This window comes from Sorex araneus, chromosome X (assembly GCF_027595985.1).
Source record: "Sorex araneus isolate mSorAra2 chromosome X, mSorAra2.pri, whole genome shotgun sequence".
NCBI lineage: Eukaryota > Metazoa > Chordata > Mammalia > Eulipotyphla > Soricidae > Sorex > Sorex araneus.
Window position 1 is genome coordinate 195,954,648 of NC_073313.1, and position 14,136 is coordinate 195,968,783.

At 35.2% G+C, this 14,136-nt stretch overlaps 1 protein-coding gene across 1 annotated transcript; it reads right to left on the reverse strand.

The window, feature by feature from the left end:
• Positions 1-3,170: 3,170 nt before the first annotated feature.
• GCG (glucagon) lies at positions 3,171-8,474 on the reverse strand. Its single transcript, XM_004608096.2, has 4 exons — positions 8,383-8,474; positions 6,748-6,909; positions 4,981-5,118; positions 3,171-3,318 (listed from the first exon to the last, which is right to left on the reverse strand). Exons 1-4 carry the CDS (start codon positions 8,472-8,474, stop codon positions 3,171-3,173), a joined length of 540 nt encoding a protein of 179 aa, XP_004608153.1.
• Between the last annotated feature and the right edge of the window lie 5,662 nt (positions 8,475-14,136).

Here is a 14,136-nt window from a genome sequence, read left to right on the forward strand (position 1 = left end):
GGAGCAACACTCCAAATTATGAGGACTCAGCTTGTTTAATTTTCAGAGCTTGCACTCTGGGATGTAGCCACACTCTACCTTAGGGAGTCCCTGAGTTAGTTCTAACATCTGAAGCAGTGGGTGGATCTAGCAACCTTGGAGAGCCAATCAATAATCTATTTGCAGCTTAAAGGCATTCCTGTGGTCAGCTGCAAACTGGACTCCTTTATCTGGTTCCTGTGGCCAATTGTGATTTTTTTAATTTAGCAATTTTTGAAGTCTCATCTATGTAGGATGGTGAACCAGAATCCAACAAAAACCTCAAGGAAAAGTGAAAAATAGAGGTTTTTCACTCCCAGTCTTGAGGAGATTCAGGCTGTTTGGATGAGTCACAAGGGGAGGCCCAGGATGGGAGGGTGGGGATAGGGGCAGCTCAGGAGGATCTGGGGCACGTCACTTTCCTAAGTTTTGTGGGCAGAGGGCTTTGGAGCTCCAGGTTAAGACTGGCTAACTGAAGGTCCACTGAAATTAAAAAGACTTCAGGCTTTAGTAAACTTTTTAAGGATATAAGTTATCATAAGGGGTGTTATAGGAGAGGGCTATCTGTAATGAGTTGGGGAGGATCTGAACAGAGATCTTGGAGGAGATGTAAATTAGCTAGACTACTACCAAATAGTATAAAGTTTCCTCAAAAAAATTAAAAAATATATAATAGCCATATAATATAACAATCCCTGTTCTGTATACTTATGTAAAGGAATTGAAACACATATCAAAGACTTATCTGCACATGATATTCATCGTGACATTATTCACAATAGCCAATTATTTTTTTGTTTTTTGTTTCTGCAGAACCAGGGTCAAACCCAGGGATGTCACTTATGATAGCATAAGACTCTACCACCAAGCCACATCCCAGCCACAGTAGCCAATGTTTGGAGACAATTCAAAGTGCCCATGGCCCATTGATAAAAAATGACCAAAGGTGATGCGACATATATAACGGAATATTATGTAAGCATGAGAAAGAAGAAAATCCTGCCATATGAGACATGTTTAGATCTTTAGGCATTATACTTAGTGAGATAAGCAGGCAGAAAAAGTGCATTGTATAATTTGTGTGTGGAGAGGGAATAGGGGTAGGTGTGGGTGGGGCACTGTCATCCACTGTGGTGTTGGATCTACCAGTCTCAATAGGAGTATTCAGAGCTTTACTTAGCGGTAAGGGAGTGATGCAGTTAAATGCATACTTAGGGCCTCATGCATGTCAGACACATCATATAGTCCTTTGTATTATCTCTGAGTTGTTCACAGGTGTGTCCATGGGCATTGGGCCTCAAGAGCAAGTGAAAGAGCAGTTGACCTCTCAGAAAGAATCAGCTGCTGCTAACATCCACATTCAGGAGAGATTTTATTTTGGGGGTGTGAGTTGGGGTTGTCTAATATTATCTAATGATTTTTTTCAAGAAAAGTCAGAAATTCAACATTTTAATTCATATAAAATAGCTTTTTTTTAAGAGTATATGCTCAATTTGTTAAAGCATTGTTCATTTGGGACTGGAGCGATAGCACAGCAGGTAGGGCATTTGCCTTGCACGCAGCCGACCTGGGTTCGATTCCCAGCATCCCATATGGTTCCCTGAGCACTGCCAGAGGTAATTCCTGAGTGCAGAGCCAGGAGTGACCCCTGTGCATGGCCAGGTGTGACCCAAAAAGTAAAAAAAATAAAAAAATTTAAAAAAGCATTGTTCATTTATTTAAAATATGAGGCCTGGGGCTGGAGTGATAGCACAGCGGGTAGGGCGATTGCCTTGCACACAACTGACCCAGGATGGATTCCCAGCATTCCACATGGTTCCCCTAGCACTGTCAGGAGTTATTTCTGAGTTCAGAGCCAAGATTATCTCCTGTGCATTGCTGAGTGTGACCCACAAAGCTGGGGTGGGGGGAATGAGGCCAGATCTGGCACCAGATTTGACCCATAGATTACTGATTTATAAAAACAGGACACGTGGATGGAGCTGGTCACAAAGAAAGAACAAAACAGACAACTGTAAAGAAGCTTGACTTTTTTATTTTAATGTATCATAATGCATTAAAAGCAGAGCATTTATATGACAGATTTCAAGAAGGAAATTCTCTCTAGCTTCATCACTGTGCCCTTCTCTTACCCTATTCCTACCAGTTCTTCTCTTATTCTATTATTATAATGCAGATTTGTTGTGATTAGAATAATTTATATGTACAAATTATATCATAGAAAAACAATTTCTTTGCCAAGTGTAAACTGTTAGGTCACTTCAGCCAAAATAAGAGGAAAATAAGAGAATCCAGCACTTTCACATTTTAAAGCCAATACCTTAGGAATATTTTAACAAAGGCTTATGCAATTTACAATCTTGTGGCTACACAGTGTTAAAATGAAATTTATTTGCTAGCATGCAAAGCAACATGGCTTCAGAATATACCTTTTACATTTACAAAACTTTAAAATCTCTAACATCCTTGAGACAGCTGGCAGATGATATGTGTTGAAGATGATCTTAAATAGTGCAGACTTATTTCCTAGAGATTAAAAGAAAATACAAAAAGATAGCAATTTAATATGATTACAATACCCAAGTGTTTTGTAGTTAACTTATCCAGAAACATTTTCATAATTTACTTTAGTAAAATATTTGTCAGTCCTTTTATTTTATAAATAACAGCCTTTTATATTCTTAGAGTATTTTTATTCAAAGAAGATTTATCTTTATTTTCTCTTAATGAGAAATACAAAGTTTAGAAATAACTGCACAAAGTAATTACAACACATAAGAAAGAATACACTTCTCTGCCTATTACATTAAGTATTCAATACTACATATACTGATATTTTACTTTGTGCTAAAATTTCAACATATAGCAATTTGTAATGTGACATTAATATATGAATGACTTAACATCACCATGTTTTATTCATATCTGTGTTCCTAATGCCTCATCCCTTATTGACATTCAAGAAATTTTTTTAAAAATTGATGGATGAATGGCTAATCTGTAAAGATTTAAAATGAATATATAGTAATGACCCTTAAGCAAGTTACATTTTTGATTGTAAGAGTGAAGAGCCCTCCACATGGAAAACCACCTATAGCAACAGGATAATAATTTAAAAGCTTCGATGCATTTCAGAATCAGCTAAAATATAGTTACCTATCAGTAATTTTTGTTTGAAGCAACCAATTTATAAAGTCCCTTGTGGCAAGATTATCTAGAACAGTGTTCATCTCATCAGAGAAAGAGCCATCCGCGTGTCTTCGGCCCAGTTCTTCAACTATGGCCACTTCTTCTGGGAAACTAAAAAAAGAGAAATAAAATTGACATTTCATTGAATGTTTCAAATAAATGCACAGTAATTGTGTATAACTGATAATGTGTGAGGGTCACTAAGAAAATACTAAGTTATTTACAGGGACATACTCTATGGCTTCAAAGAAACTGATATGTCAGGAAGGAGAGCTGAGCTGAGATATGAAACCAAGCCCGTTGGAGTTCATTCCCTTTTCAAGAATACTGGTTGCTTCAACATTTTTGATATATTCCTTTACCAACATAGAGTTGTTGAGACTGTTAATTTGTGTACAATTAAAACAAAAAAAAGTAGAATAAATTAGGAATTGTCTGAACAGCCTTGGAAAGTGCAGAACTTAAATACCAAAAGGAGGAACCAGGAAGATAGAACTGAACAGGGGGTTAAGTCCCTTACCTTATGGCCAGTTCTATCTGACACTGCTGGTCCTCATCCCCACCCCCAACTCCTCCACTCCCTCCCCCCCACACACACTCCATATAGCCAGGAAAGATCTCTGAGTACAGAGCTAGAAGTAAGACCAAAGCAGGGTCAGGTACAGCCCCCAAAACAAACAAACTAAAAATCAAAAGGTTTCTTTTGGCCCCAGAAGTTCAAGATAGCTCAATGTTAGGGCAGACTCAGTGATGGCTGTGGATAATATAAGGGACCTCAGGCATGGAAGGTATTTGCTTCTGACCTCCCCATTTCTAGATTTATTCTTTCGTTGAATGAAGTAATTTTTGTGGTTCTTTAAAACAGCATAAAATATTTTCAAAGACAAGTGATTATTTTATCTTACTTTATTATTTTACCTATAGTGTAGTATATTGAACCAAGAGCATCACATATGTGAAGCAAGTATTCTATTTTGAACTATAGCCTCAGCCTCCATTGACTTTGTAACTTTAATAATGAATGCCTTAAAAATCAGTGATAATACTTGTTTTCTGTTGTCTTGGGGGTTCTATATGTTTCTTCAAGCTTGTTTAAAATCTCACTTAAAAACTGAGTTAATAAGAACAAAATGAGGAGGTTCAGGGCTATGTTTGGCTGTAGAAGATCCAGAAAAGTACCTGAAGATTTCACTTAGCCTCATTTCCAACTTAGTTTCTTAATAGCTATACCTATAACAATGCCATAAAATATTAAGTGTGTTATGAAATAGTGGAGCATTTTCATATACTATATTTTGATGTACCATTGAGCATCTTAAGTTGGGTCCTTTCTATATATGTCATATTTTACGCAAATATATAAGCAAATAAATATATGCTGATTATATCCATATATAAATTTTTGAGTCAAACTTTAAGATTTCAACATTGTTTCTTCTTTTTTCTTATTTCTAGGCTTCTTGCTATGGTCTTGATTTAAGCACATTGTTCTGGTATAGTTATAAAACCCACCAAGTGTCCTGGATTGACAAATCAATACTCTAAGTATCACACAACTATAATAATCAATAGGAATGTAGCCTTTGACCCTAATGAATACTTGTAACCAAAGATTAAACAAACCAGACTTTCATATGCCATCCCCTACCTATAGCTGCTATTCGTTTACTTTGAGATACTATACTAATTGCTTCTGTGATTCAGATTCTTATATAGATAACTTTAGCTTAAAGTTTTCAGCACCAAGAAAAGGTTAAGAATGTACAGACTTACTCTCTCCTTCCGCGGCCTTTCACCAGCCAAGCAATGAATTCCTTGGCAGCTTGGCCTTCCAAATAAGAGCTTACATCACTGGTAAAGGTCCCTTCAGCATGTCTCTCAAATTCATCATGACGTTTGGCAATGTTATTCCTCAAAGAAATGTGAAAGTTAAATTGAAGTTCTGTCTTTTGAGCAATATGGTTCTCACCTATGAGCAGTGTCAACTTCAGGTTGAGGGGTTTCTATGGGAGGGGTTTAAGGCAATTTGGGAGATGAATATAAGGGAACTTCTTTTGAAACTTTATTAATTATTTGTATGGAATTATTGTTAGGAAAATACAAATGCAAGGCACACCTTCTACTTTACCCACCACTTCTAACTGTACCATTGATTATTGAAATTGCATTTGCTTTACTCTCAATGTACACAAGCTGTCTGACTGTGCTATGCTATCATGAATAAGGAAGCTGTTTGTTACTCATATAGGGTCAGAGGTTGTTGGTTCAAGAAACTATCTTGAAAATGTTATTTTAAAAATACCACATGATAGTGGATTCAATAAAATGTGTGATTAGTAATAAAGCGGACTTAAGAAGATGACCCACTTCACCCTCAAATTTGTGAAGACTGCTCCATGGGGTTGCCTTACCAGCTGTCCTCTTATCCCGCCATATATATTAGCCCCTGGAAACTTTCATTTTAAACACACAGAAGAAATGGCCTGAGCATGAGGACAGTTTTATATTTATTTACCAAGCCATCGCTTTCCCTTCTGGAAATAAGAGTACTTGTTTTCGTGAGATTTCTCAGATTTCACCAGATGCTCCAACCATGGTCCTTAATGGAGACTCATCCTTGTGGTTACTCTGATTATGATCAACATCTTTCCTGAATTCTTTTTCCCATTTTAAAACTTTTGGCTAACCACTCTTTCTCTTCTCGTCCTCCTCTTGGCTCATGTTCTCACACGAACACTCTCTCTCTTTTTTCCACTTTATCAAGATAAATCTATGCCCTTTTCCGGATTTTTAGATTCCTTCAGCTACTTTGTATGCATAACTTCCTTCCCCTTGTGGGCCATCCTCCAAAGAAATTGTGAAATTCTACCATCTCTGTGAAACCCTTGCAGATGATTTTCTCCAGTAGCCTAGATGCAGCAAAAACCCAACACTGTCAAAGAAAATCCAACATTAAAATGTATGCTTTATGATAGGCTTGTGTTCTTATTTGCCTTCTTTTCTCTCTATGCTGTGCAGTTAGGCTATGATTTTAAATGTATTTTGGATTGTATTCTACAAGAAAAAGACTGCATCTGTTTCCATTCCTTACCATGATTAACTTGGCTAGGGGATACTTTGAATGTGATCAAAGTTACAAGTTTGAACCATATAAGGAATGTTGAATTTACTCTATCTTTTGGTCATAAATTAGATTCCTAACCTTGCAGATCTGCAAAAAAGTTAGCTTTTGATTTTAAAGGAAAATTAACAAGAGAACAAATACTGTTAAAACCTTAACAGGGAAAATAATTGGAAGTATATGCTCCAGCAAAGGTTACAAGGGACTTAGAGTGGTGAAGGAATAGGAATAGATAATGTAGTAAGGCCAGGGGCTAGGACCATTAAAGGACAGCACTATGAACCTCGAAAATCACAAGAATGAAAATAAGTTGTGGGTGTCTTTTTTGAATACAATAACTTGAGACCATTAGGGGAAATTTTAGATGTATATAAGTAATAGGTTAGTGTGTGAATTTCAAACTGGATTCACTCTCTTACTTGTTTCTCTTGGTGTTCATCAACCATCGAACAAAGTCCTGAGCACGTCTAGAATCCAGATACTTGCTGTAGTCACTGGTGAAAGTTCCCTGTGAGTGGCGTTTGTCTTCATTTATCTGATCTGGATTATTGAGTGGGTCTGTCTGAGGAGCTGGGAATGAACTGTGAAGAACAATAATTGAGGCAACTAAATTCTGAAAAGTAGACTTTGTAAAATACAAAAACACCTGGAACTGGAGAGTCCATGTCCTGGGCATTTCAGTAGGTAGTTTAAATAGAACTTGGCTTGCCATGAAAATCTCCTAATTTTATTATAGTTGAATACACTCTGACTCTGAATTCTAGCAATTTCTAACTGACATCTTTTTTTATTAGAAATTTGATGAAATAAAACTTATTTCAACTAATTTGTTTTACTCCTGATTATGATAATAATGACAAAAGACAGCACTGACTTGCATATTTTAATTGAATGAAGAATCCCAAATTGTTTGGGCAGAAGATTTTCTTGCTTCTATGATATGAATATATAAATATAAAAAGGAAAACAATTACCTAATTTTATGGCAGCTGATCATGGAATAAAGACAATAAAGTTGAAAAACAAGAGAAACAAATTTGCTAATTTGAAACTATAATGGATGCCAGTAATCAACAATTTGTTGATTAGAGAAACATGGGAAATTACTCAATGTGATAAGATTTAGAAATAGAAATGAGGTACTCTTTTACCTGTCAAATTAACAAAGACTAAATTCTGAGAAGAACATGTGAGAAGAGTATTTCTATACTGTGCATGGAACTGAGATGTGTATAACTTTCCTAAAAAGCAAGCTGGCAAAATATTATGTGAGATTTCAACTCATTCAAACTTTTTGACACGACACAGTAATTTAACTACTAGATTTTTATCTTTAGAAAATAGTAAGAAATGTTGGAGGAAATGCAGTAATTTTTGTGGGAAAATTTGAAGCATGGTGTATTCAATTATGAGGAATATCTAAGTAATAAATATACTTATGACATGAAATAGTACGTGATCATTAAATATCACATCTTATAGATTTTAATAATATAAGATAAGCTTATTTTTCTCAATGCAATTCAAAGAGGAAACAAAACATACAAAGTTGCATTCATCAGAGATTTATTTTTATATAGTGCATTCAAAACATAGGAAAATAATGCACCAAATTTCAAAATTCTGAAGTCATTTTTAAAAGTAGCTCTGAGTATTCATAATTTTGCATGATTTCTATTATATATATTTGACTTTTGCAATGAATAAGAAACTCATTTTTAAGTAATAAAAAAGAAAAATTTGGGTGTGAATAATTAAGACAATCTATTATGCAATAACTGAATAATGGGTGACTAGAGAGTGGACAGCCAAGATATTATGGAATTAAAATTTCTCATAAAACACAGTTTTCAATGTGCTCATTCCTTTGGTTATGAAACAATACATATTCCTTACTTATATTCCAGAGAACTATTCATCACAATGATAGTGTAAACATTTGAAAACTGTAGAGAACATACTTTAAACTACTGAGAACTATTCACTATTCACAGTTTTCACAGACTAAATTCTAACCACAGTGTTGTGTTAGTTTCAGTCTAAAGATTTAATACCTGGATTTCTCCTCTGTGTCTTGAAGGCTGTGCTGCCAGCTGCCTTGCACCAGCATTACAAACAATCCAGCCACAAAGTAAATGGTTTTCATTTTTGCTGCCTGTGGGAACACAGTCAGGGGTTGGGAGGAGGGGAGTGGGGGTGAAGACAGGCCACCATATTTAAACATATCAGTCTAAATGATTTTATTTTAAATAAGCAAAAATTACACATGGAAATAAAACGTAATCAATTTTATTCTAACTATTGCCATATTTATTTCAAATAGATCATATTTTTGTGATTAAAAAAGGGATCAAAAGATGTGTTTTACCACTAAGCTGTTTCATTAGTGTAGGGCACTTCTGTTAATGACTAGAAGGCACATTTCCAGACTTGAAATTAAAAATGTCCACGATAAACATTTAAAATATCCACTGTAGATGATATGCTACATATGGTTAGCCTGAATGGCACCTTATCCATAATGCCTCCCCCTTCACTATCAGTCTGGCTTTCAATTAATAGTCCTTCACTTCCAAGCATTTACATTATACTGCATTTCAACCATCTTAAAGCAGCCTCAGGCTACAACTTGGCATACCAGCTGTCGGTTCAGATGTATTATTCATTTATATTTTAAATAGTGTAACTTGGTCTAGACTTTGTAATTATAAAGCGGCCAACAGATTTGAGGTATTTTAGGGTGCTTTGACCTGTTCTAAATTAAAGGGAAAAAATCATTTTAAAGACAAGCAATTTGCAACAAGAACTAATGCTTCTGGCAACTTGAACAATCAGAACTAAGAAACTCAGAGATCACTGTCATAAGGAAAATTAATGCTTGATTCTTAAAGTCTTGGAAGTTCCTGGGATGTTTTATACTTGGATTTAGTCCAGAATATGTCATTCACTGCTAGTGACACCCTAGACCTGGTTGTAGAATACACCTGGTAGTTGTTTTTGCTTTAGAAGCAAATGCCTTGAGAAGAGATAGGATGCCAAAGACATCCTGATGCATTGTGGATGCAGAGGGGACCACCATGAATGCAGGGTAGCATAGCCTCACTGAACAAACTCCTCTATTTTCTGAATGAAACCCTTTTATCCAGTATTTGTCCTGAGTTTCTCTTTGCTACTTTCCAGTCTGACTATGTTTGCTGTGAGAGTAGAGATTTTATCCAAGTTTGACTTTGCTTATTCATAAATAGTGTGATGAGTATTTTTAGCAAAGGGCATTTTCTCTGAAATAAGGAATTTTATAAATCTATCAAATACATTTTTAACTGTCCACCTTCTCTAGCCAATTTTAATGTATTTGGCACTAAAACATGGGTACTTATACCTACAATAGTTTTTTTTGCTTTGAACTACAAGGCTTTTTAGAATAACTGGTCAATCAGACAAAAACAATATAAAGATATATTCACAATTTTTATGCATAAACACTAAATTACTAATTTTCCATTTTCCTGTGCTTCACTTTATCCAGTCAGTAAACTAGCATACCTTGTTATAAATGTATATAGCATTCGAATTATAATTACATTATAAATCCAGGCTTTCAGTAATATTAAACAATTAAGATGATAGAAACATGTTTAGTATTTACTGTTGGGAAGTCAATTTCATCCTACACAAATCCTCCAAGCAAAGTCTAAAAGTTCCAGTCTCCCATTACATTGTTGGAGGCAGATTTAGAGCAGGTGGCATTCTGCCATTCTGGGAGCTGATGAGGAAGCAACCATACAAAAGTCAGTGCTTGAAGTCCTCTACTGACAATAAAATGTGTTCTACTGAATATAAGGAGTTTACTATTTAAATTCAATTTTTCAATTCATTGAACTCCTAGAGATTCATTTTTTTAAAAATCAAAGAATATGGTTGGCTATTTGAATATTACTACTTTATAAATTTAAATAGGTACTTTTTAAATGCCTGTTTTTTCCAAAAGAGATATACTAAAATTTTGTATCAGAATGTGGACATCTTTTGTTTACAACTCCTGGTCTTCAATACAAAGTGAATAATTATTAGTAATGTTTTTACTCATCTACAGCCAATGAGTTCTCAATAATTGATGCTACTTGTATCCTGAACCAAATATGTTGTATCGTATTTACAAAGAGTTAATTTCATGGACTTTGATTTTTTGATAGACATAATAAATTTGAGTACTTGAGAGATGTTGTTGATTCTGTTCTTTTGGATAACCATACGTTTTTACTGGTAAGGAGCAATTGCTGTTATAGCCTCTCTAATGGACACATTTATGCTGTATTTAAAAGGCGCCTTCTGTTCAAAGTGACATACACATTCATAAAATTCAAGGCAAAATATTTATTTTTCAAAATGCTACTATTTCTTTTAACAATTCAGTTCTCCTAACAGTTAAATCTTGAAACAAGTGCTTTGATTTGAATCTATTTTTCTACTATATATATTTGCATCAAACCATTTCTTCCACTCATTAGTGATTTCACAATATTGAAGTAAATGTAAATGCATTTTATATCACATTTTCATCTCAATTCTATTCCACGTGTTGTTATTAATAAATTATAAGGTAAAGTAATTATGCATTAGTTTATAATACTTTGTCCTATGAAAGATACTTAACTACACCCAAGATAGGATTTACAATCTTACAGTCATTCTATAGTAATCTTACCTTCCGGTACCGGGGTGTTTAACAGAGCAGGTGGAGAAATCAGTCCCTCTTGGAACTTTCGATACGCTGTGGCCTGAGCTCTGTGACTCCTGCACCAAAGACCACTGCTTTTATATACTCGTCAATGCTTAGCTTCACAGATATTATGCTGACAATATAAATTTCTCATCTGTAAATAATGGGGGTTTGTTACAAATGATTTCACTCACCCACTCAGCTCATCTGCATGTTATGCTTACATTGGGTGAGACATCGGGGAGAGGAAACTTTTTATTTACTTTCTTGCCTTTTGGGGGAATGGAAATTTATTGTTCGGAAATTTATTTTTCACTCTTATTCAGGCATGAAAATCACTTACGCACTTTAAAGTCAATTTTGATGTTGAAGATTAAAGTCATTACACAGTCCATGACTAGTTTCACTTTGAGTATAGCTTTATTAAAGGTCTCACACAGTTTATTTCTTTACTATTTATTTGTGATGCATTTACATGAATATCGTATATAGTCTATCTTTTTATCTACCCAAGTAGTAAACAATTCACTCAAAGTCTGCTTATTAAGAATAATCTCATGTCCTCAATACGGAATTAATTTATGCAATATAGATAGGGAATTTATAGGAATATTTTGGTTTGGGGGCCATACCCATCAATGCTAAGGGTTTACTTTTGGCTCTGTACTCAGAGATCACTTCTTGCCAGGGTTCACGGAACCAGATGGCATGCCAGGGATTGAACCCAAGTTAACTGTGTGCAAGGCAAGTGCCTTACCTACTATAATGTTTCTCCAGCCCCGTAGAAAGGGAATTTTAAAGAAAGTAAAATAAGGCCTAAATGTCATGTAAAAAATCAGATGTAAGCAAAAGAAAAAAAGATAATATCCAAAATAGGTAAAGATAACTGGTCAGTGTCCAATATAACCTTAATATATATATGAAGGAAATATATATATTTATATGATATTATATATAAATGATAGAGATCTTAAGTGAATTGGATCGTCATTTACAAAGGAATGACATTGGAGGAAAATTGTTGAGATAATGTACATTTTGTCATGGTTCCTGAGCTTTGGGCTTGTTATTTAGGGCTTCAAGGATCCATTGGATTAAGCAGGCTTTAGCACAGTCACTTTGGAAAAGAAAAACAGGAAATTATCTGAATAGACAGCGAGGAGACAATGTTAGTGTAATTAGATGTTGGTTTCACTACCATAAACAAGCTGTGAGGCCTCAGACAAGGCACGCTCTGTGCCTCTGAACTGATTTGTAAAGTGAGTTAACTGGTCAAATTTTTTTCTAAGGAAAAGTGATTACATATTATAAATCATTATTTCCCAAGGTTCTATACAGAGTCCAATACAATAAACTCTGACAAAGCTTGTTTTCTGTATTGAATTAAATTGTTGAGGCAACTATTTATGGAGAAACATTTCCAGGGGATATAAAATCTTCAGTTTGTGGGCTGAATCCCCTGTTGAAAGTAGTGGTATTTTCAGTTATGGAAAAAAAGATGATGTGAGGACTTAGGTAATCTCAAGAAAGATATTATTTTGAAATTATTGATATTTGGATAAAGCCTCTATGTTCAGGAGGTAGTTCAAGGACCTGCATTCACAGAGAACTTGCTAGAAATGCAGGAACTTGGGCCCAAACCAAGAACTTACTGAATAAGAATCTGAAATTTACCATGAATCCAAGGCAATTCATATGCATATTAAAGTTTGTAAAGTACTGCTGTTTAAAATATCCATTTGGTTTTCCTCACTTCCTTATTGGTATGTTGGTGTTTAAACCTGAAGACAGCTTCTTAGCACTACCAGCAGAGGGGGTGAGAGAGCAGAGAATAGTGTTATGCCTCAGGGCCAAGAGTATAAATAGAAATATTTATACACTTACGTTAATAGCTTGAAGTATGGATTAGTTGAATATAGCTGATATATATGTTCTCTGGTATCTGAATAATTATGCGTATGATGCCTATTTTCTTATTGATTGATTGATTGATTGGCATTTCCTTATATTTGTCTTTGCCTGTGTCTATCTATTGCTCCTTTTTATACACTACCAAATTGCGTAGCATCCTGAAAATGGAGATTTGTGGATGATGCTTTAAAAGTCCTTAACATAGCACCTGGCATCTCTGCAAATGCTCCCTCCCAATATCTCACTACAAAAATTGTTTCTTTCCCTCAACCCCATTTCTTCTTTTTCATTTCAAATGCGAGTATTCCAAGTTATCTCAGGAAATTTCACCAGTCATCTACACTGATTGTTGAGGGGGTCCGCAATCATATCATAATAAGCAGAATGAAAACTGAGACTTCAAGAAGCATTAAGAGTCCTTTTGGGTAGAGCGTTTCTCCCTGGGAGGGGCTAATCAAGCTCCTTAATGGGCATTATGTTGTCAGAAATCAGGACAGAACTCAAGTGTAATTTGTATTTGCATAAATTCTTTCATTGGCCTAGACATGTCTTCTTCTTCCTGGCCATTATTTCTCATCATTGCAAAGAATATGCAAGAAGGAAAATTTGGGAAGAAATCATCTATCATGAGGCAGTAGGGATGCTTGGTGGTTTTTATTCAATGCTAAAACCACACACCAGTAATGATGTGCTCTCAAAAAGTCAATTAAATGATATAAGTTGTACAAACATTAGTATTTTATCAAGTTAAAAAAAACATTGGCATCAAATTTAGAGACAAAATAAAGAACTTATTAGTAGATTTTGTGTTTTCATTATGACACTTGAGATCGGGATTCACTTCATGAGCTTAGGCCCTGTGCCATGGTTAGAAAGTTATACTGGGGGATTGGGAGGGAGAGAGAGAGGGAGAGAAGGAAAGTGCCTACCATCGAGGCAGGCTGGGGGGAGAGGGGCTAGTGACCAGCGGAGGGAAACTGGGGTCATTGGTGGTGGGAAACAGACCTGGTAGAGGAATGGGTGTTGGATCATTGTATGACTGAAACCTGACTATGAACAGCTTTGTAACTGGTGTCTCACAATGACAAAATTAAAGAAAAGAATAATTAAAAAAGAAGTTATAGGGCTATAGGGATTTGACTTAATATACTGTTGCTGATGCTGCACTCTGTGTTAG